Source organism: Rana temporaria, chromosome 11 (genome assembly GCF_905171775.1).
Source record: "Rana temporaria chromosome 11, aRanTem1.1, whole genome shotgun sequence".
Classification (NCBI taxonomy): domain Eukaryota; kingdom Metazoa; phylum Chordata; class Amphibia; order Anura; family Ranidae; genus Rana; species Rana temporaria.
This window is the reverse complement of record NC_053499.1, coordinates 163,358,071-163,381,112: the sequence shown is the minus strand read 5'-3', so window position 1 is coordinate 163,381,112 and position 23,042 is coordinate 163,358,071. Positions and strand designations below refer to the sequence as shown.

At 47.3% G+C, this 23,042-nt stretch overlaps 1 protein-coding gene across 1 annotated transcript; it reads left to right on the top strand.

The window, feature by feature from the left end:
- The first annotated feature begins 1,950 nt into the window (after positions 1-1,950).
- Positions 1,951-18,988, top strand: DBNDD1 (dysbindin domain containing 1). The gene is made up of 4 exons (XM_040329648.1): positions 1,951-2,328; positions 13,754-13,912; positions 15,824-15,967; positions 18,263-18,988. The coding sequence occupies exons 1-4, from the start codon at positions 1,977-1,979 to the stop codon at positions 18,418-18,420; spliced, it is 813 nt and encodes a 270-aa protein (XP_040185582.1). The 5' UTR covers positions 1,951-1,976; the 3' UTR covers positions 18,421-18,988.
- Positions 18,989-23,042: the final 4,054 nt, after the last annotated feature.

Here is a 23,042-nt window from a genome sequence, read left to right as displayed (position 1 = left end):
GATGATCATTTACAATCACTTTGGATTAAATACCTCCGACTTCCAACTGAATGAGGGGTGGGGGAGGTGCGCGTTCGGACGGCCTTCTCAATTTTTGTTTTTCTTTTCTTTTCTCCTTCCTTTCCATGACCCCCCCCCCCCCCCATTTTCTTCCTTTTTTCTCTCTTCTTTTTTCCTTTTGTTTACTTTGGATTCCTCAATCCTAAATAACTATTCCGATAGCCAGGTCTGCTATATATATATATCACAAAAAATACTCTAAAATCATTATTAGCGGACACAAACATAACAGAGAGCATGTGTGAATTGGCCCTTTTGTTAATAGGTTTTTTATTTTTTACATTTTTTTTTTATTTTACAATTTCTAAAAAATATTTATTATAATGTTTAAAAATGTTTCCACAATTTTCTTTTTTTTACAGGATGTGGGGGGCAGCACAGTACACGTGGGGGGGGGGGTGTCGGAAGCAAGAAGAACAGGGGGGGGGGGTTCAGTTACAGGAATGATGCCCTGTGTCTGTGTCTCTCCCTGCAGGAGTCGAAAGCCAGCAGGAGGGAGAGAAACCAGCTTTCAGCTGCTGCAGGGAGAGACACAGACATAGGGCATTCTCCTGTAATTGCCCCTCAATCTGACTGCACCAGTTCCCCCTGCTGTTAGGGCCCCTCTGTCTGCCGGGGTCACCTACAGGATGATTTGTGGCCCCCCCTTATCAGCGTTCCTGCCGATAGCACTCTTTTGTAGAGCACTTGCCATACTTTGTATACGACATCAGCTGGCCAGAAGATGGTGGAGATGTTAAAGCGGAGCTCCACCCAAAAGGAGAAGCTCTGCTTATCTGTCCCCCCCCCCCCCCCCGCTGCCACATTTGACACCTTTTCGGGGTGAGGGGGGGAGCAGGCACCTGGTTTTGACCGGTACCTGCTTCCACTTTTGGCTGACTTTGTGATGTCAGCCAGAAGTTTATTCCCCGACTTAGTTGGGGTAGGCGGTACACTTTGGTGGGGGTGGGTCAGCCACACTCCGTGACCTTTGACCTCTGAGAACCTGCCTTCTGATCTTTGACCTCTGGGGGAGGTCCCTGTTCCAATTCCTGAGTCCTAGCCTTATTCTTCAATGGGAAACCCCTAACCCCTCCCAGGGGCGCTCTCTATGACTCCCCGGGGCGCTCTCTATGACTCCCCGGGGCGCTCTCTATGACTCCCCGGGGCGCTCTCTATGACTCCCCGGGGCGCTCTCTATGACTCCCCGGGGCGCTCTCTATGACTCCCCGGGGCGCTCTCTATGACTCCCCGGGGCGCTCTCTATGACTCCCAGGGGCGCTCTCTATGACTCCCAGGGGTGCCGCCTATGTACAGCGGGAGTGCAGTTGTGGACAGGGGGTACACGGTAGTGACAAACAAATGGGGGGTGGTGCAGAGGTATGTAGGGGGCACAATGGGGTGATTTTACATTTTAAAGTTGGGGGGGGGGGGTGCCAGATATAGGATCCGCCCGGGTGCTAAATGCTCTAGATACGCCCCTGCTGTGCGGTGTAATACTCGGATCGCTTCGTTTTTGTTTTTGACGCCTCGATATGTTCCACCTCCATTGTACTCTTTGATGTCATCATTTGTATACTTTTTTGCGGGAAAAACTCCTAATAAACATACTGAGACTGAAACAGCCTAAAAAGAAAGAAAACAAATGCAGCCGCCACATCTAATGATTGGCCATTGATTTGGAGAGGAATAGTCTGGCGATATTGGGGGGGGGGGGGGGATCTGTTTGGGGAACTGGTCACGTTTTTGTTTCTTTTATTGCCAAATTCTTCCGCATGTAATTCTAATATAATAAAGTCGTCTTCATGGAGCGTCTCTGTCTCCCAAGACAAGCGAAGTGTCGATGGGCCTGATGGGCAGACGCCGCCGCCAATCAAGGCGCATGGTCAGCGCGCAGTCTGGTCCATGACACGGTGCAACGCTCTGCAGCATCCCAGATGGAGCTGCCATTCCCATCTCCCCAGCCTGGGCTCCTCTCCAGCCTCTCCTCCTCCTCCTCCTCCTCCACAGACAGGCGCACACGTCTCATGACACCCAGAGACTCCTCTCCCCATCCCTCCCCTTCCCAGCCTCTGCTGTCTGCTCAATGCAAGACTCACTTATCACACAGCAGGCAGCTCTCAGGCTGTGTGCCTCCTGTGCTGCAGAACACTCAGCCTGCTGGATGCTGCAAGGAGGAGGCTGTGTCTGATGCTGCCCTCTGCCCCATCTCTGCCTGCGCAGCTCAAGGAGGGTGCAGCCCCTGGCTCAGTGTCTGGATGGAGACCCAGCAAGGGCCTGATGCTTCAGGTGAGTGACATGTCCTGTGGGGGGATGTATCTAAGGATGTATCTAAGGCAGCTCCCCTCACTTTTTACAAGCTGCCTCTATGAGCAATAGCTGGGAATACTTAGTTGCATTCAGCTGCAGACTGTGAGCTCTTGGGGAAGCTCTGGGGGGGAAGTCTATGGGAAGGGGAAGCTTTGCTGCACACTTTGCAGATGAGGCACTACCGCATTGCACAGAGGATGCCCCTTCCAGGGGTGCCAGAGTCACCGAGGACCCCCTCAGGCTCCGGGACATAACTCTACAAATCACATGAAATGTATAGAACATTGTATCTTTCACACCCTTTACTGTTTAATACATTCAGATCTTGTCATTTATATTCATTGATTGTTTTTATTTTATTTTTAGTGCCAGTAATTTCAGCTGATCACATAAATGTAAGGCTGGCCACACAATATACAATTTTCTGTACATAGTCAGGTTCAAAAAAGACACAAGTCCATCTAGTTTAACCATAAAAAAAATAATAATAATAAAAAAAAAAATAATAATAAAAAAAAAATTAAAAAAAATTCTTCAGATTTACCTTCAACTATGTAGTGCAAGGGCCCGTCTGATTGCAAGGGCCCGTCTGATTGGATAGAAATGAAAGTGTTGTTTAGTTTTGACCTCATAGTATCTCATATTATACGGTTTTTGGTAAAACTCAAGGGAATTTGTACAAGAAAATTGAACATGTATGGCCAGCCTATGTAAACATAAAGATAATAATAAACATTAACAGCCATAATAATAATATAATAATGGTAAAAAATAAAATAAACATAATAATAAACATAACATAAATGTAAGTAAACACAAAAAATACTAAACCTAAACAATAATCATAATAATAGAAAAAAAAGCATAAAATTAATACTAATCATAATAATAATAATAGAAAAAAATAAACATACTAATAAACTTAAAGCGGGAGTTCACCCAATTATATTTTTTTTAATCTTTTCCCATTAGATTCCTGCTCGTTTTGTCTAGGGGAATCGGCTAGTTTTAAAATATGATCCGTACTTACCCGTTTTCGAGATGCATCTTCTCCGCCGCTTCCGGGTATGGGTCTTCGGGAGCGGGCGTTCCTTCTTGATTGACAGTCTTCCGAGAGGCTTCCGACGGTCGCATCCATCGCGTCACTCGTAGCCGAAAGAAGCCGAACGTCGGTGCGGCTCTATACTGCGCCTGCGCACCGACGTTCGGCTTCTTTCGGAAAATCGTGACGCGATGGATGCGACCGTCGGAAGCCTCTGGGAAGACTGTCAATCAAGAAGGAACGCCCATTCCCGCAGCCCATACCCGGAAGCGACGGAGAAGATGCATCTCGTAAACGGTAAGTACGGCTCATATTTTATAACAAATAGCCGATTCCCCTAGACAAAACGAGCAGGAATCTAAGGCGAAAAGATAAAAAAATTATATAATTGGGTGAACTCCCGCTTTAACATCGGGGGAGGACCGGAAACCACCATATAGTAAAGGAAGGTCGTATCGATCTGCCTTTTTCTTTTTTTAAGTGTCAAGACATGTTAAAGCGGATGTGCCACTAAAAAAATATATTAAAAGCCAGCAGATACAAATATTGCAGCTGCTGACTTTTAATATAAGGACACTTACCTGTCCTGGAGTCCAGCGCCGATCGCAGCAGATGACGAGCGATCGCTCGTCACCCTGCTGCTCCCCCCTCCATCCACGGTGAGGGAACCAGGAAGTGAAGCGCTCCGGCTTCACTGCCCGGTTCCCTACGGCGCATGCGCGAGTCGCGCTGCGCCCGCCGATTGGCTCCCGCTGTGTGCTGGGAGCCGAGTGTTCCCAGCATACAACGGGGGACGGACGGGAAGCAGAGAAAAAACCCGTCTTTTGCCCGTATCGTAGGGCCGGAAGTGGGTGCAGATACCTGTCTGTAGACAGGTATCTGCACCCCCCTCCCCCCTGAAAGGTGTCAAATGTGACACCGGAGGGGGGGGAGGGTGCCGATCAGCGGGACTCCACTTTAGAGTGGAGATCCGCTTTAAATGTTATATGTAAAGAAAAATTTAATAAAGAAGAGATTAAAAAAAATAAAAAATAAACTTAACATAAATGTAAGTAAACATAAAAATAATACTAAACATAAACAATAATAAAAGTAATAATAATAGAAAATAATAAACATAAAATGAATACTAAACATAATATAATAAAAACATATATAAACATAATATTGAATTTAAACGATTCGCATAAATCTATTCTCACTAGACGGGGGGGGGGGGGGGGTAGTAGTTACAGCTTAACACCCTCACGGCAGTCATACAAAGACAGGTCCAATAATGGGTGGAAGCTCATGACACTACCAGCAGATTTTTGGGTCGCCGGTGAACGGCGGGAACGCCTAGACAAGCCCCATACAAAGACAAGGAGGACATACAAACTCCATGCTGCTGTCCCCATACATTGTATCCGGGGAAACTGTTACCAGATCATCTGGGCATGCAGCAGTTTACTAATTAGGTAGAATGTAGGTTGGTGCCTGAAGGGTTAAATAATTTAACACCTACAGTGTCCACATCCAGGTAACAGTCTATTCACTGATAGGATCCATTATAAATAATGATCTGCACTTTGCAGGTCTGGGGGGAGGGGGGTCTCCCTGGAGGGGGGGTCTCCCATTTCTTTGCATCTTTCTATTTTATTTTTACATTTAAATAAAAATGTAATTTAATAAAATGAAAAGCATAATTCCTTGGCTTGTCCATTATCCTGATTAGTGAAACATTTTTATTTTCAACAATTTGTTATTAGTTTGAATTCATGATGAAGTTCTCATCGGGCGTTTCATACATGAAGATCACATGACCAGGGACGTGATGACGTCATAGAAATAAATGTAGACAGAAGGTATAGAACGGGACTTTCTATAGATACCAAATAAACATAAAATATTTACACAGGCGGGAGGGAGAGGAGGAGAAGCCGGGGGAAAGGGGCACACAGGGGGGGTCCGGACAGCAGAGGGAAGCGGTGCATGTGCTAGAACCAATCCCCCTGCAGTGCAGCGGGAGGGAAAGGAGGAGAAGCCGGCAGCGCTGCAGGGGGAGGCAGGAGAGGATCGCTGTCTGCAATAGGACAGTACAGCCGGCCCTCCTACTCAGTAGGTGCCCGGGCCCCGGCTTCTTAACCGATTGGGGCCCGGGCCCAGTACAGGAGGGCCGGCTGTACTGCCTTATCAGCGGCCTCGGATGAGTTGCCTCTTTATAACCTGGATCGGGTCTCAGCAACCAATTTATAAGATGCGACTTTCATTTGTACAGTGAGAAGCGGCAGAGTTCCTGTATAGACTCCGCCCCGGAAACTCTGCGTTTTCCATGCATTTCCACATTCCTATTGACGCGTTTTGCATTTTTTTGGGCATGTGGGAAGACGGGCCACAAACTTGTTATTGGTTCCCAGAGTTGCCCGTGTGTGCATTGCGTTTCCATGCGTTTGCATTGCGTTTCCATGCGTTTGCATTGCAATAAGAATGCAGCTTGCTGTACTTTTTTTTTCACTGCAATGGCGTCATTCTCCACAGACTAACATTGGTTCTTAGACTTAATCAGGGACTTGAGTCCGCACCCGCCTGGGCTATCTCGCCAGGAAGCTGTCACTGTACACAGCCAATGAGCAGCTGAGTCCGCACCCACCTGGGCTATCTCGCCAGGAAGCTGTCACTGTACACAGCCAATGAGCAGCTGAGTCCGCACCCGCCTGGGCTATCCCGGCAGAAAGCTGTCACTGTACACAGCCAATCAGCGTCTGAGGCATTCGCCGCATGTATACCCGCCCCTTGTACACGCGCTGCTACGAGGGGCCCGGGAATGCCACGCACGCCTACGATTGGCAATATGCAGTGACGGCTTCCTTGGCGGGATCGGACTCCCTACTGTTCAAAAACGCATCCCGCTGCATCTGATATGAATGAGCCCTTAGATACAGGGTTGTGAAACTGGCGGCCCCCCGGCTGTTGCAGAACTACAAGTCCCATCATGCCTGTGGGAGTCACCCTTGTAATGTCTCATGGGACTTTTTGAGGCCTTAGAAGTATTTTGCACGCAGTTCTTGTCTCGGGTTCTCGGGGGGGGGGGGGGGGGGATATCCCGGCGTGGATGGATGGGGGGGGGGGGGGTCCATCGCGGATCTGCTGCAGATCGGATGAATTTTTGGCCAGACTCTCGGAGGTCTGAGAAACCACAATTCAGTCTGTAATCCTAGTCTGGGAGGGGGGAGGGGAGGCGCGGAATGCGGAGCGTTTCTTTATAATGGCAACAAAACAGCTGCGTAAGAATCGCATCTAGAATGTGATTTTGTGCTTTGATCGGAAGGATCGTCACCGCTCGCCGCCTGTCATCGGAAAACTCCCCAGGCGCTTACTTTAAGTTTTGTAAAGCCCCAAAGCCCCATATGGCGCGTCTCTAATCCCCGCAGAAAAAGCCTGGGAGGGCGGGGGAGGGGAGGCTGTTGCATAATCATAGATGTTAATGAAGGCCGTCCTTTTATTATGTGCAGTTTAATGAGGCTGATGAGGAGTACATTACAGGCACCCCCAGACCTCCTCTCTACTGGGGGGGGCTATGAAATAAAAGCACTAGGCCTCCTCCATAGGGGGGTAAAGTCAGCTTTTCTGTTTGCTGCACCCCAAAGAAGTGGGTGGGGGTCTCTATCCATTCATGTCTCCATCCATGTCTTCATCCATTCATGTCTCCATCCATGTCTCCATCCATCCATCCATGTCTCCATTCATCCATCCATGTCTCCATCCATCCATTCATCCATCCATGTCTCCAACCATCCATCCATCCATTTCTCCATCCATCCATTCATCCATCCATGTCTCCATCCATCCATGTCTCTATCCATCCATGTCTCTATCCATCCATGTCTCCATCCATGTCTCCAACCATCCATCCATCCATGTCTCCATCCATCCATGTCTTCATCCATCCATGTCTCCATCCATCCATGTCTCCATCCATGTCTCCATCCATTCATGTCTCCATCCATGTCTCTATCTATCCATCCATCCATCCATGTCTCCATCCATTCATGTCTCCATCCATGTCTCTATCCATCCATCCATGTCTCCATCCATGTCTCCATCCATGTCTCCATCCATCCATGTCTCCATCCATCCATGTCTCCATCCATTCATGTCTCCATCCATTCATGTCTCCATCCATTCATGTCTCCATCCATGTCTCTATCTATCCATGTCTCCATCCATTCATGTCTCCATCCATGTCTCTATCCATTCATGTCTCCATCCATGTCTCTATCTATCCATGTCTCCATCCATTCATGTCTCCATTCATGTCTCCATCCATTCATGTCTCCATCCATGTCTCTATCCATCCATGTCTCTATCCATCCATGTCTCTATCCATCCATGTCTCCATCCATTCATGTCTCCATCCATCCATGTCTCCATCCATGTCTCTATCCATGTCTCCATCCATCCATGTCTCCATCCATTCATGTCTCCATTCATGTCTCCATCCATTCATGTCTCCATCCATTCATGTCTCTATCCATCCATGTCTCTATCCATCCATGTCTCCATCCATTCATGTCTCCATCCATTCATGTCTCCATCCATCCATCCATTTCTCCATCCATGTCTCCAACCATCCATCCATTCATGTCCTATGTGTACAGTGTCACATGACCACGCAATTGTCATTCCAAGTGTGAGATCGCTGAGAGCTGAAAATTGGTCTGGGCAGGAAGGGGGGTTTTAGTGTCCAGTAAGGAAGGGGTTAAGGAATCATTTCCCCCGGCTGCACACAGTACATAGAAGTGATGATTATTGGTCTTTATTTTGGTGAATCGTATCGCCGGCCCGGCGGGGATCCGGAGCACGTTGTGCCGTCCTCTGACATGTGCGTTGTGTAATGTTCTGCCGGCGTCACTAATGTCCTCATTAGCAGCCGGGCCGCGTCTGACGATGGCGAAGGTGGCACAGGGGTGACTCCCCGGAGTGCGGCACGCTGACAGTCACATGGCATCGCATCCTAGCGACACTTCCCTCCCGGGAGATCACAACAACCACCAGGTGCCAGAGGCGGCGTCATCTGGCGTCACAGATCCGGGGAGAGGGACTGGAAGTCTCTATTCTATGCAAATAAATTCCATTCCCGATACAAAGTGTCGAATCTCAGAATATAAATGGCGTGTGGAGAAGGGAATCGCTACTTCATCTTCTTCTCATAGAAAATCCCATACAAATCTCCTCTGACAAATCCCAACCCTGCCAACAAGCCATAAAAATCGCCCCCCCGAGGTACAGGGCCTGGAAAAAGTATTCATACCCCTCTATACACAGAGCCTGGAAAAAGTATTTATACCCCTTGATATTTTCCACATGTTGTCATGTTACAACCAAAAACGTAAATGTATTTTATTGGGATTTTATGTGAGAGACACAAAGTGTCACATAATTGTGAAGTGGAAGGAAAATGATACAAATAAATATGTGAAAAGTGTGGGGGGGAGGGGCATTTGTATGGCGCCCCCTTTACTCTGATAACTAAAATCTAGAGGAACCAATCGCCTTCAGAAGTCACCTAATTAGTAAATAGAGTCCCCCTGTGTGTCATGTAATCTCAGTATAAATACAGCTGTTCTGTGAAGCCCTCAGAGGTTTGTTAGAGAACCTTAGTGAACAAACAGCATCATGAAGGTCCAAGGAACACACCAGACAGGTCAGGGATAAAGTTGTGGAGAAGTATAAAGCAGGGTTGGGTTATAAAAAAAAATCTCCCAAGCTTTGAAGATCTTACGGAGCTTCTGTTCAATCCATCATCGGAAAATGGAAAGAGTATGGCACAACTGCAAACCTACCAAGACATGGCCGTCCCCCTAAACTGACCGGGCCGGGCAAGGAGAGCATTCATCAGAGAAGCAGCCAAGAGGCCCCATGGTAACTCTGGAGGAACTGCACAGGAGCTGTGCAGCTCAGGGGGGAGAATCTGTCCACAGGACAACTATTAGTGGTCTCTCCACAAATCTGCCCTTTATGGAAGAGTGACAAGAAGAAAGACATTGGAGAAAGAAAGACATAAGAAGTCCTGTTTGCAGTATAATACCAGTATAGTGCCAGTATAGTGCCAGTATAGTGCCAGTATAGTGCCAGTATAATACCAGTAGGTAGTGCCAGTATAATACCAGTATAATACCAGTATAGTGCCAGTATAATACCAGTATAGTGCCAGTATAATACCAGTTTACTCCAAGTCCAGTACACTGATCACAGTTTCTTTACAATGCCATTCTTTTCGATCGCTCCACCCAACGTACGGCGTATTTTCTGACGCCGCTGGAGACAATCGCCCTTTGTTCTTCATTATTAAAGTTTTTCTTTTACTAATTTCGCTGCTGAGAATGCCAATCCCGCATCCGCCTTCCAGGAAACCTTTTATCAAGGACATCCCAGAATCCAGCGAGAGAATAAAATTCACATTCAGAATAAAGAATCATTTCCTTCTGTAGTCGCTGTGCAGAGTCCGGATTTATTGACCAGCGGTGAAGCCGTAATGCTACATTGACGGGTTCCCTTACCCACAATGGCGGCGGCAGCACCCAACAGCTGATGGAAACATCGGCTGCGGTGCCAACATCGCTGGACTCCAGGACAGGTAAGTGTCCGAGTATTCAAACTCAGCAGCTGCAGCATGTGTACAGTGTGTGCAACTGCTGGCTTTACATGTTTGCAGGGTGGGCGGACCTCCTCTTTAAAGTAAGGGATTTTAATTTTTTTAAATGGTGCCTTTTTAAGTAGCCTTTGTAAAACTGCTCGGCCATAAGTTCTTTGGCACAGATTGACAGACCTGCTTGCATGTTGGATTTGGCTGTTTAAGGCAATACACAGCTGAGTCTGGCTCTACTTGACCCCGAAGCTGAACTTTTCATACAACCCAGCTCTCAAAATCGATTCATATTCCATAAATCCTGCCATGACAACATTACAGTCATAACAAGCATCTACCGGAATGTATAAGAAACTAACAGTCCTATAATATTACCAGGTGCAGGAGATTACATCTCCTAAGACCAATAGAGACATGACATCAATATCATGTTTAATATCTATCAAATCATCACATCCTGGGATATATAGAGATAGATAGATATATATAAGAGCCAATGTGCTGGACCAATGGGGCATGTGACCCTCCTAATCTATTCTTCTGGCCATCATAGCCCGCTGTAGTGGTCAGGACACAAGCAAGTTCTGCTGACACTGTGAGGTCCTATTTAAAGCGGAGTTCCGGCCACAAATTCACTTTTTATATATAAATACCCCTGTAATACACAAGCTTAATGTATTCTAGTAAAGTTAGTCTGTAAACTAAGGTCCGTTTTGTTAGGTTGTTACAGCATTTAGACACTTTATAAAATAGAAATTGACTGGGGCCATCTTAAGTGTGGGCATCATGAAGCCAGACTGTATGACTTCCTGGATTTTAGCCTTGCAAATCTCGCACATGCTCAGTGCTGCACAAGCAGTGTCAGATCAGATTTCAGCACCTGTGCAGTCCAAGTCACATGATTCTTTGAGACTGGGGAGTGCACAGACTCCTGGAAAGTTACACCCACTACATTCCCAGGAGTCTGTGCGGTGTAGGTTAGGAAGCATTAAGCACCTAGTTGCAGGAAGTGGGAAGATTAACTATTCTGCCTAGCAACAACACTTTGAAGGCATCTAAAAAAAAAAAAATGTTGTATAGGACTAATGAATTTTTTTTAAAACTACTGATGTAATGTTATATTTATGGGTGGAACTCCACTTTAAGTTGCTGTATTTATTGGCGTATAACACTCACTTTTTCAAATCGGTTACAAATAGTGTGTGCGTGTTATACGCCAATACTGCAATTTGGGCTGCCTCGGAGAGAACGGGGAGAGGGGCGGGACGAGCGCTGTCAGATTGAATACAGCGAGGTCTCCTGTTTACTCAGCGGCCTCTGTGATAGAAAGTCCCGTCTCCTGGGCCGGCATTGGACCAGTGTTCTGTCTATCATAGAAGCTGGTCCAGGAGACGGGACTTTGTATTAAAGAGGCCGCCGAGTAAATAGGAGATTCTCGCTGTATGTAATCTGACGGCGATCATCCCGACCTCCCTCCCTGAGTTGGGCATTGATTAAGCTGCATTCATGGCAATGGAGAGGCTGCAGATGGGCATTGATCAGGCTGCATTCATGGCAATGGAGAGGCTGCAGATGGGCATTGATCAGGCTGCATTCGTGGCAATAGGGAGGCTGCAGATGGGCATTGATCAGGCTGCATTCATGGCAATGGGGAGGCTGCAGATGGGCATTGATCAGGCTGCATTCATGGCAATGGGGAGGCTGCAGATGGGTATTGATCAGGCTGCATTCATGGCAATAGGGAGGCTGCAGATGGGCATTGATCAGGCTGCATTCATGGCAATGGGGAGGCTGCAGATGGGCATTGATCAGGCTGCATTAGTGGCAATGGAGAGGCTGCAGATGGGCATTGATCAAGTTGCATTATTGGGCAATTGTGAGGCTGACGATAGGCATTGATCAGGCTGCATTGATAGGCAGTGGCCATTTTTTTGCTTCAAAGTTCTTTATTAAAAATGTAAGTTTTTTTTCCTGAAACTCCTCTCTTAAAATGAAGGTGCGTGTTATACGCCGATAAATACGGTAATTGCTGTTCTCCAGGGGAATTTCCACTTTATCACCACCAGAACCGTCCAGCCCACTATACCATTTCCCTTTTACTCCTTTACCAGTGAAATTTGGGCATTATCGGCCAATTAGAGCGTTCATTCTCACCTCCTAGGCAATGCTAAAAATAGGTGGCATTTCTTGGAATCATTGCCCCATTTATGGCCACCCTCAGACTATTCTCCGGGAGAAGAACGCAGAGTGTGTGCTATAAAAAGAAAGCCTATTCCATGACATCAACCTCTTTCATGTCCAATATCATTATCTACAGAAAGCTAATTGCTTTCCATTTGCGCTTTTGCTCTTTGTTAGTAAAAAAAAAGTACTTATGATAGTCAATTACATTTGCCGAAATTGCCTCGGTGGGGGTTCCAGGTACGGCACACATGTTACATAAGCTGTTATTCGTGCCAGAGAGCGTGCTTGTAAGACGTGGAAGAACACAGCAGGGAGCCACTTGTAGCTTCAAAGGGTTTAATGTAGAGAATGGAAGCTGTTAGGTGGTTAGAAAATGGTTTGAAGTGTAGAGCTTTAGGGGACATGTTATATGGTGGCTACAGAACTAAGAGATTGGGGAATGTTTGTACACCCCTCCACCATTGTATGTATGTAGAAATGTAATTCAGTGGCCGGGTTACTTTACTCCTTGGGTAAGGATGGGCTTCTTTTCATTTTTTACACTCCATGTTCCTGAGGCAAAGTGTCAGAAACCATGAATCGGACTGAGACAGAAGTACAGATAAATCACACTTGTTTAATAATAATAAACAGAGTAAGCGTAGTCAAAACATAGCCAGAGTTCAGGAACCGATAGTCAGCCAAGCCAAAGTCAGAGAACAAAAGATATATGAAGTAGAACAGCAAGCAGGATCAGGAGCCAGAAGGGACATCAGCCAAGCAAATTCTTTAACAGGAACGCAGGAGAAAGTCTCTGTGATGTTGACCAAGGCGAAGGCAGAGATCATCTGAGCTGGATGGCTTAAAGAGGAGTTCCACCTAAAAATGGAACTTCCACTTACCCCACTCCTCGCCCCCTTACATGCCACATTTGGCATGTAATTTTTTTTGGGGGGGGGAGTGGGGGCTTCAGGAGAAGGGGACTTCCTGTCCCACTTCCTCCTTCCGCCGAGGGGCTGGAAAGGCGATTAGCTTAATCGCCTTTTCACAGCCCCTCCCTGTAGGCGAGCGCCTGTCCAATCGGACGGCCCCGCTCGCGCATGCGCAGTGGGTGCCCGGCCGTGAAGCCTAAAGCTGTCACTGCCGGGTGCCCACACTAAGAATGAAGACGCCGGCTGAGCGAATCCCTAAGCCTCAGTTAGGGCCTAGCAATCTGGGTCCCTGGGGACCTCCGGGCCCCTTACATGTGTACTGCCTGTACCCCCCTGATGGTGGCCCTGGTTCTTATATCTGACTCCTTACCATAGAAGTTATTGGACTATGTTGGCGGTGTCGCAGCGCCTGATTTGGCGTTTGGCTTCTCTCAGGATGGGGGACTCTCAGGACATATCGTCCATCACTGGTCAGGTTGCTCCTTCTTGTCTCTTTGTGGTTTATCCAGTAATGTAGCGCCCAGAAGCGATTCAGTTCGCATGCGCCGCGCTTTATAAGTTTTTCATTCATTCATTCATTCATTCAATGTAAGATTTATATCCTTATTGTATTTCTTCCTGTCTTCCTGTCCATTGCAGCCTGTGCAGAGCGGAGCAGGGAAGCGGCGCGCTCGGCTGTTTCTCCCCCTGGCGCCCCTGCAGAGGTGACTGTACAGGAACCACAACATTCGCCGGTTGTAGAAGAATCGGGAATCCTGGCACCAAATTCCGGCCTCCTGCAGGTCACAGAAAGAAGACGTAAGTATTGCGTGCCGGATTTCTGGCTGTTTTTTGATCCGGTCCCCCCACCAGTGGCACACCATAAAGAAGAAGGTCTCTGTCCAATGTGCAATCTTCCTCTTGGAGGAAACTGACAAAATCATTAGGAGGGCAAGAAAACTGCTCACTGCCTTCCATGGGGTTCCTCGCTCACTTGGCCAGACCAGTAAGTTGTGACTCCACTGCTGCCCCCTCATTGGTGAGATTCGTGGATTCAAGTGGATGGGAGGAGTTTGTTGGATCCATCTTTACATGTGGTCAGAATTTTGGCTCAGTTCACATTGCTGCAATCTGATTCTGATCTGACTTGTGGGAGGAATAGTGTCCCATCGTTGGTGTCAGTGGAAGGAATAGTGTCCCATCGTTGGTGTCAGTGGAAGAAATAGTGTCCCATCTATGGTATCAGTGGGAGGAATAGTGTCTCATCATTGGTGTCAGTGGGAGGAATAGTGTCCCATCATTGGTGTCAGTGAAAGGAATAGTGTCCCATCATTGGTATCAGTGGGAGGAATAGTGTCCCATCATTGGTGTCAGTGGGGGGAATAGTGTCCCATCGTTGGTGTCAGTGGGAGGAATAGTGTCCCATCATTGGTGTCAGTGGGGGGAATAGTGTCCCATCATTGGTATCAGTGGGAGGAATAGTGTCCCATCATTGGTGTCAGTGGGAGGAATAGTGTCTCATCATTGGTATCAGTGGGAGGAATAGTGTCCCATCATTGGTGTCAGTGGGAGGAATAGTGTCCCATCATTGGTGTCAGTGGGAGGAATAGTGTCCCATCATTGGTGTCAGTGGAAGGAATAGTGTCCCATCATTGGTATCAGTGGGAGGAATAGTGTCCCATCGTTGGTGTCAGTGGGAGGAATAGTGTCTCATCATTGGTATCAGTGGGAGGAATAGTGTGCCATCATTGGTGTCAGTGGGAGGAATAGTGTCCCATCATTGGTGTCAGTGGGAGGAATAGTGTCCCATCATTGGTGTCAGTGGAAGGAATAGTGTCCCATCATTGGTATCAGTGGGAGGAATAGTGTCCCATCGTTGGTGTCAGTGGGAGGAATAGTGTCTCATCATTGGTATCAGTGGGAGGAATAGTGTCCCATCATTGGTGTCAGTGGAAGGAATAGTGTCCCATCATTGGTATCAGTGGGAGGAATAGTGTCCCATCGTTGGTGTCAGTGGGAGGAATAGTGTCCCATCGTTGGTATCAGTGGGAGGAATAGTGTCTCATCATTGGTATCAGTGGGAGGAATAGTGTCCCATCATTGGTATCAGTGGGAGGAATAGTGTCCCATCGTTGGTGTCAGTGGGAGGAATAGTGTCCCATCGTTGGTATCAGTGGGAGGAATAGTGTCTCATCATTGGTATCAGTGGGAGGAATAGTGTCCCATCATTGGTATCAGTGGGAGGAATTGTGCTCCATTGTGGGCCGCAGTCTGGAGACCACTGCTCTATTAAACCTGCCAGTTGGAATCCCAAGCAGTCTTTCCCATCCCTCTTTCATCCTCGGTATCACCCAGAAGGACAAGTGAAGCCCATTTTGTACAACATATTCTTGCGGCAAACCGGTGACCACTATACAGCCACGGATAACAGACACCTGCTGCCCCCATGATAGTGAAGGCCCCTGCAATACCTTCCCATCCAATAGAGGAACCAGATTACTTCCCGGCTCCTTGGTGGCCGGAACCTTACTGTTCTTCTCACCTTCCCATTGGACAAAAATGTGTAATTTTTGTGTGCCAATGACAGTGTACCCGGCACTGGGTGCCCCTCTGGTGTGTGGTGATGCTGCTGTAATGACATTAATGTTAGATGTTGATATAAGGGGTTCTTATTCTTCCCTGTGATTGGGTCGTGTGGAGTGACGAGTCGTTTTCTTGGCACCTTTGCAGAGCCTCTGAGCAGCGTCTCCTCTCTTGAAGTGCACTTTGATCTCCTGGACCTGACAGAACTCACAGATATGTCAGATCAGGAACTGGCCGAAGTGTTCGCCGACTCCGATGACGAAAACCCGCACAACGAGCCGCTGCCACCAGGTATGACGTCCATCCAGACTATTGTCTGAAGCCAGAGAAGTGTAGACCAGACCAGTGCTTCTCAACTCCAGTCCTCAAGGCGCCCCCAACAGGTCATGTTTTCAGGCTTGCACAGGTGATTTGATCAGTTTCACTGCCTTAGTAATTACCACAACTGCTTAATATTACGGAAATCCTGAAAACATGACCTGTTGGGGAGTGCCTTGAGGACTGGAGTTGAGAAACACTGGACTAGACATAGGAGAAGGGTCCACCTACCATGCATGAATGACTTCTAATAAAAAAAATCTACTTACCTGTGCAATCATAATATAGATCAACTCTGAAGTTAAAGGGGATTGCCTCACTAGGGATATTTTAAAGTGTAGGGGTGGTTACCATCATCCTATATTTAGACAATCAGGGGAAGGGTTAACCGGGGCTACTCCAAAGTATTGCCCTATAGTGTTTGAGGACTATCTTGGTACCCAGAAATTGAAACAGGTTAAGATAAAAGTTATACATTTATTAAGAAAAATACATAACAAACAACAAGACAATGGTAGAATTGTTGTATGTAGTTGTGTTGAATAAAGACTTGAACCCAACTGGTGGATGGGAACACAAAGATGTTGGTACAGATGCAGTCCTCTACAAGTTTCGTGACCTGTGTCGCTTCTTCAGGAGGAGTCAACCAATAACATCTAAAAAAAAAAATACAATCTTACAGTTACAATATCAAAAAACATTTCAGAAACATTGTTGTAGCACAGCTACCAATAAACGTATTATTTTGGAGTATTAGGAAAGCCAGCGCAACTTACCAATGGGGGGCCCAAGTTGTGTGGACGAGAGGGGAGAAGGGGAGAGGGGGGGACTAATGGAGTTGAGAATTTTCCCTCAATCAGTTCTCGCTGTGTTCATATTCCCAATCACGAGCAGATGAAATAAATAAAACCTGAATTTGCTGTTCATATGAATGGACGGTTGAGGAGAAACTTCACTTAATTTAATGAATTAAGATTTTTAACTTCATTTCCACTATTTTGCTCCCTTGGAATCCAGTCTCACTTCAGGGCTACTGTAAAGAAATAACAATAAATCACACTTGGTCTCCCATGTTATATACAGTTTTTTTGTGGCCATTCTGTTTTATTATTGACAATGTAAAAAATAATCAAGGTTCAATGATAAAATGATGGTGTTCCATCTCAGAAGAACAGGTTAGACTGGTGGACTGCTGGTGTCAGGAACCTTGAATCAGACAGAGACAGAAATGCAGTAAAAATCGCACAATTTAATGGTAAAAATGGTATAGATAAGTAAACGTGGTCAAAACATAAGCCAGGGATCCGTAACCAAAACGGGTAGTCAGACAGGCCAGTAATCAGGAAACCAGAGATCAGCAAAGTCGGAGGCAGAAGAACAGGGATCAGGAACCAGAAGGGACGTCAGCTGGGCAACAAAGTCTTTCAGAGGAACACAACAGAGAAACTCCAGATATAGTTGACCAGGCGAAGGCAGGAAAGGAATGAAAAAGGCAGTGTATATATATAGAAAAAAGAAAGGTGGGATTGCTGCACAAAAAGATTTATTTAAGATATACAAAGTTACATGGTATACCATTTGTTTTACACCTCTTCTATACTACTATTCAGGATGACCCCCTCACTTCTCAAACACGGCAGAATCCCGTCTACCAGATCCATTGGATCGGTGGATGGAAAGAACAAGCAATGAGATAAACCAATTAACAAGTTCAATGGCCACTTTATTTTTTCTATTTTAATCAAGGGGATTACCTTCATGTCCTGATTCCGGAGAGGAGGAAGACTTGGAGACAACCCTGTACAGTTACACAACATGAGATAATCAGACAGAAGTGTAACTCGGAGATACGTCCTTCTAAAGCTTTAGTGTGATGGTATAAATACATTTCCAAATAGCCAAGAGGCCCGACGACCCCCCCCCCCCCCGTGTGACCTTGGGAAATGATCCAAAATGTATTTAGACAGGAAAAGCCGTATATTGTGCTGCAGTAGAGGGTAAAAAATGACCAAACCTTGCAGGTGACTCGGCATCTATCCCAAGGCTAATGAACCTTTAATAAAACAATCCCAGTGTTGGGAGAGAGCGTGCTCGGAATACATGAAGGATCAGCTCAGCCCTCCATCTCTTCCTATGACCTTGACAGTCCAGAGATGACGGCACTAAGTAGTTGTAGCCATCCTGGATACATTTCTGTATTTAATTTTACATGTTAGGATTTTGTGTCTGGGGGAATCCCCTCTCTGATACCCCTCTCTTCATTTACAGGTCTACATTTACCTCCCCTGCCCCGTGCCGGGTATCTACGCTCTCCATCCTGGACCCGATCGCGAGCAGAGAGGGAGAAGAAGCATCTCAGCGACTCGGAACTGCAAGGAGGCCTGCTGGACACGTACCTTGCTGTAGAGAGATCCAAAGAGAATTAAAAAAATAAAATAAGCCTTTACCCCCCCCCCCCCCCCAACTCAGACTGGTCGCTGCTGCCCTCTTATCATCCATACCAAGGAATGGACCACAGAAAGTGCCAAGACCATAGATTTCCAAACTGCATTATCACAGAGACCCTGGTAGAACCTTGCTAGGCATATAGACCGCACAGAGAAGAGGTCCGGGGTCCTACTCCGAATACCTTCTTGTAGCACAAGAGTAGAGGAGCTGTAAGTATCAGGAGAAGTGAAGGACCAGTAACTACAATAGTATAGGTCACATTGTAAAATGACCAGCTATGTAATCAGTTCAATATCCCGGCATCAGAGAACCACAACCGATGGACTGCCCTTCAACACAACCGATGGACTGCCCTTCGTCACAACCGATGGACTGCCCTTCGTCACAACCGATGGACTGCCCTTCGACACAACCGATGGACTGCCCTTCAACACAACTGATGGACTGCCCTTCGACACCACAGATGGACTGCCCTTCGACACAACCGATGGACTGCCCTTCAACACAACCGATGGACTGTCCTTCAACACAACCGATGGACTGCCCGTCAACACAACCGATGGACTGCCCTTTGTCACAACTGATGGACTGCCCTTCGACACAACCGATGGACTGCCCTTCAACACAACTGATGGACTGCCATTCAACACAACCGATGGACTGCCCTTCAACACAACCAATGGACTGCCCTTCAACACAACCAATGGACTGCCCTTCGACACAACCGATGGACTGCCCTTTAACACAACCAATGGACTGCCCTTCAACACCACCGATGGACTGCCCTTCAACACCACAGATGGACTGCCCTTCGACACAACCGATGGACTGCCCTTCGACACAAACGATGGACTGCCCTTCAACACCACAGATGGACTGTCCTTCGACACAACCGATGGACTGTCCTTCGACACAACCAATGGACTGTCCTTCGACACAACCGATGGACTGTCCTTCGGAACCACCGATGGACTGCCCTTCAACACCCCCGATGGACTGCCATTCAACAACATTCCCTGCCCTTCAACACCATTCCTTATGATCTACTTGGTGCTCAGAGATTGAGGAATACTCCAAGGAGACGTATCAAGAAGCTGAGACTTGGTACTCAAAATGCTTTGATTGGGTCTACACCAGCACAATGCTGATTGGTGAGAAAGTAAGGAAGTCAGCACATCCATGATGGACCTTCTATGAGATCTGCCACAATCCCACCCCTCCCCCCCAGAGACACAAAAAGAGGAGCACACTTCAAGATGGTAGACTGCAGCTTTTGGGACTAATTCCAGTTGACATAAACTTCTTTCATAAGCACAGAATTCTCCCCCCCCTCCCCCGTAGCCTTAAGTACACCTCATCTACCACACCTTTAAATACCTTTAATGGCCCCCCCTTCCCCTGTTGGGTCAGAGACTTGCCACAAAACGTTTGTGGATCATGTTGGTGGTCAGAGACTTGCCACAAAACGTTGGTGGATCGTGTTGGTGGTCAGAGACTTGCCACAAAACGTTGGTGGTCAGATGCCGTACACAAGCAATTTGTCAGATTGTCCTCACGTCACGTTAAAGAAGCCGCGTTCCAAAATGTGTATTCCAAAGTTCAGGTGACCACTTTTGTTTTGTTACTTTGGTGACACTTTTGCACTTTAAAATCACATGAAGTGGCTGCACCCCACAGCAAAGGGATCCAAAAGGCCCCCCTAGGAGGTGGGGGTTCATGGCACTTACGGGGTTTGTTGTTTGATGGTTTCAGATGGTTCTGTTGCTTGCAACATGTTGCATTAAATTCTTTCTGAACCACAAGTTTCTGCGCATCTGTTTCTGATTCCTGGAAAATTCTAGACCAGCGTCTCTAGAACCTTCGTTATTTATAGGTTAGCACTTTTATGATGTTTTCCGGTCATGAGTACCACCCGTAACCCGGCTGCCGGTCATGAGTGCCACCCGTAACCTAGCTGCCGGTCATGAGTGCCACCCGTAACCTAGCTGCCGGTCATGAGTGCCACCCGTAACCCGGCTGCCGGTCATGAGTGCCACCCGTAACCTGGCTGCCGGTCATGAGTGCCACCCGTAACCTGACTGCCGGTCATGAGTGCCACCCGTAACCTGGCTGCAGGTCATGAGTGCCACCCGTAACCCGGCTGCCGGTCATGAGTGCCACCCGTAACCTGGCTGCCGGTCATGAGTGCCACCCGTAACCTGACTGCCGGTCATGAGTGCCACCCGTAACCCGGCTGCCGGTCATGAGTGCCACCCGTAACCTGGCTGCAGGTCATGAGTGCCACCCGTAACCCGGCTGCCGGTCATGAGTGCCACCCGTAACCCGGCTGCCGGTCATGAGTGCCACCCGTAACCCGGCTGCCGGTCATGAGTGCCACCCGTAACCCGGCTGCCGGTCATGAGTGCCACCCGTAACCCGGCTGCCGGTCATGAGTGCCACCCGTAACCCGACTGCCGGTCATGAGTGCCACCCGTAACCTGGCTGCAGGTCATGAGTGCCACCCGTAACCTGGCTGCCGGTCATGAGTGCCACCCGTAACCTGGCTGCCGGTCATGAGTGCCACCCGTAACCTGACTGCCGGTCATGAGTGCCACCCGTAACCTGGCTGCCGGTCATGAGTGCCACCCGTAACCTGACTGCCGGTCATGAGTGCCATCCGTAACCTGGCTGCCGGTCATGAGTGCCACCTGTAACCTGGCTGCCAAAGCAAAGGGGGGGGGTGATAATAAAGTTGTGTAACACTGAAAAAGTGTTAAAAGTTATTGTGAGATTTAGTGTTAGAGCTGCAAGGAAGGTTAGTCAGGGTTAGTGTGAGATTTAGGCTGCATTCACACCTGAGCGTCGGTCGTTTGGTCGTTTTTTCCGGCGTTTTGTCACGCATATTTTAATGCTTATTTGCGCGTTTGCATACAGCGTCATTCGACGTTTTTGTACTTCGCCGTTTTTTTATTTTAGCCAATAGGAAAAATGATCATCTTTTCATCACTTGTTGGTTGATTTTTTTTTAATCTTCTGCCTGGGTGAAAAGTTCTATTGATTAAAGCGACGAAACGCCCGTAGAAAACGCTCGTTGTCGCGCAAGTCGCTTGAATCGAGCGTTTCCATTACTTTCTATGGGAAATGGAAACGCTCAAAAACGACCAAACCGCCCGATACGCGCGTCAAAAAAGGGTCCGGGACTTGTTTGAGCTTCAGGCGTTCGGCGTCAGGCGTATTGGCGTGGAGATGTGAACCGTCTCTATAGAGAATAATGGATTTTTTTCCCCTCTAGCGTATTTGAGCGTCGCGCTTCAGGTGACAAAACGCTCGGGCGTGAATGCAGCCTTATGCCGCGTACACACCATCATGTGATGAAAAAAAAACAACGTTTTTGAAACTTCATTTTCAAAAACAACGTTGCCTACACACTATTGCTTTTTTTCACAATGCTCTAGCAAAGCGCGGTTACGTTCAGCACTCTTTTCCATTGAAGCTCGCTTAATTACTTGCTTCTGAGCATGCGCGGGTTTAAAAACGTCGTTTTGCCCACACACGATCATTTTAATTGACACAAAAAACGACGTTTTGAAAAACGACACAAAAAATTGAAGCATGCTTAATTTTTTTTTTTTTGTCGTTTTTCACAAGACATAAAATGACGTTTTCCCCCACACACGGTCATTTTAATTGACGTTTTTCAAAACATCGTTTTTTTTCATCACATAAAGTGATGATGTGTACGCGGCATGAGTGTTGGGGTTACAGGAAGCATCAGTGTCAGGACTGCAAGGAAGGTCAGTGTTGCAGTTTTCAGGGAAGGTTAATATTGGGGTTATAGGGAGAGTTCATTTTGTAAGGATAGATAGTGTTGGGGTTACATGGTGGGACAGAGTGAATTAGTGTGAGATTTAGTGTTGGGGTTAAAGATAAGGTTAGTGTTAGGTTTCAGGTGGGTTCATTTTACAAGGAAGGTTAGTGAGGGGTTAGTATTGGTCTATAAGGGACAGTGTTAAAGGGGTGGTTCACCCTAAAAACTACTTTTATTACACTGCCCCCCCACATTACAATACGATTAAGGCTATTATTATTATTTTTTTCATGCTGTACATACCTTGATACAGCATATTCACCCGTGGCATCCGGGTTGCGAGTCCCGCGGGAGTGGGCGTTCCTAACATGTCTGTGATTGACGTTTTGACCAAAAACAAGCTCCCCCCGTCGCGTAAGCCACGTCACGATTGGCAAAAGGAGCCGAACGGCGATGCGCATGCGCAGTATAGCACCGACTCGCCGTTCGGCTCCTTTCGCCAACCGTGACGCGGCTTACGCGACGGGGGGGAGCTCGTTTTTGGTCATAACGTCAATCACAGACATTTTAGGAACGCCCACTCCCGCGGGACTCGCAACCCGGATGCCACGGGTGAATATGCTGTATCAAGGTATGTACAGCATGAAAAAAATAATAATAATAGCCTTAATCGTATTGTAATGTGGGGGGGCAGTGTAATAAAAGTAGTTTTTAGGGTGAACCACCCCTTTAAGTTTACAGAACAAGTGTGAGATTTAGTGTTAGGGATAAAGATAAGGTCCATGTTAGGTTTGGGGATATCTCTAGGCTTAC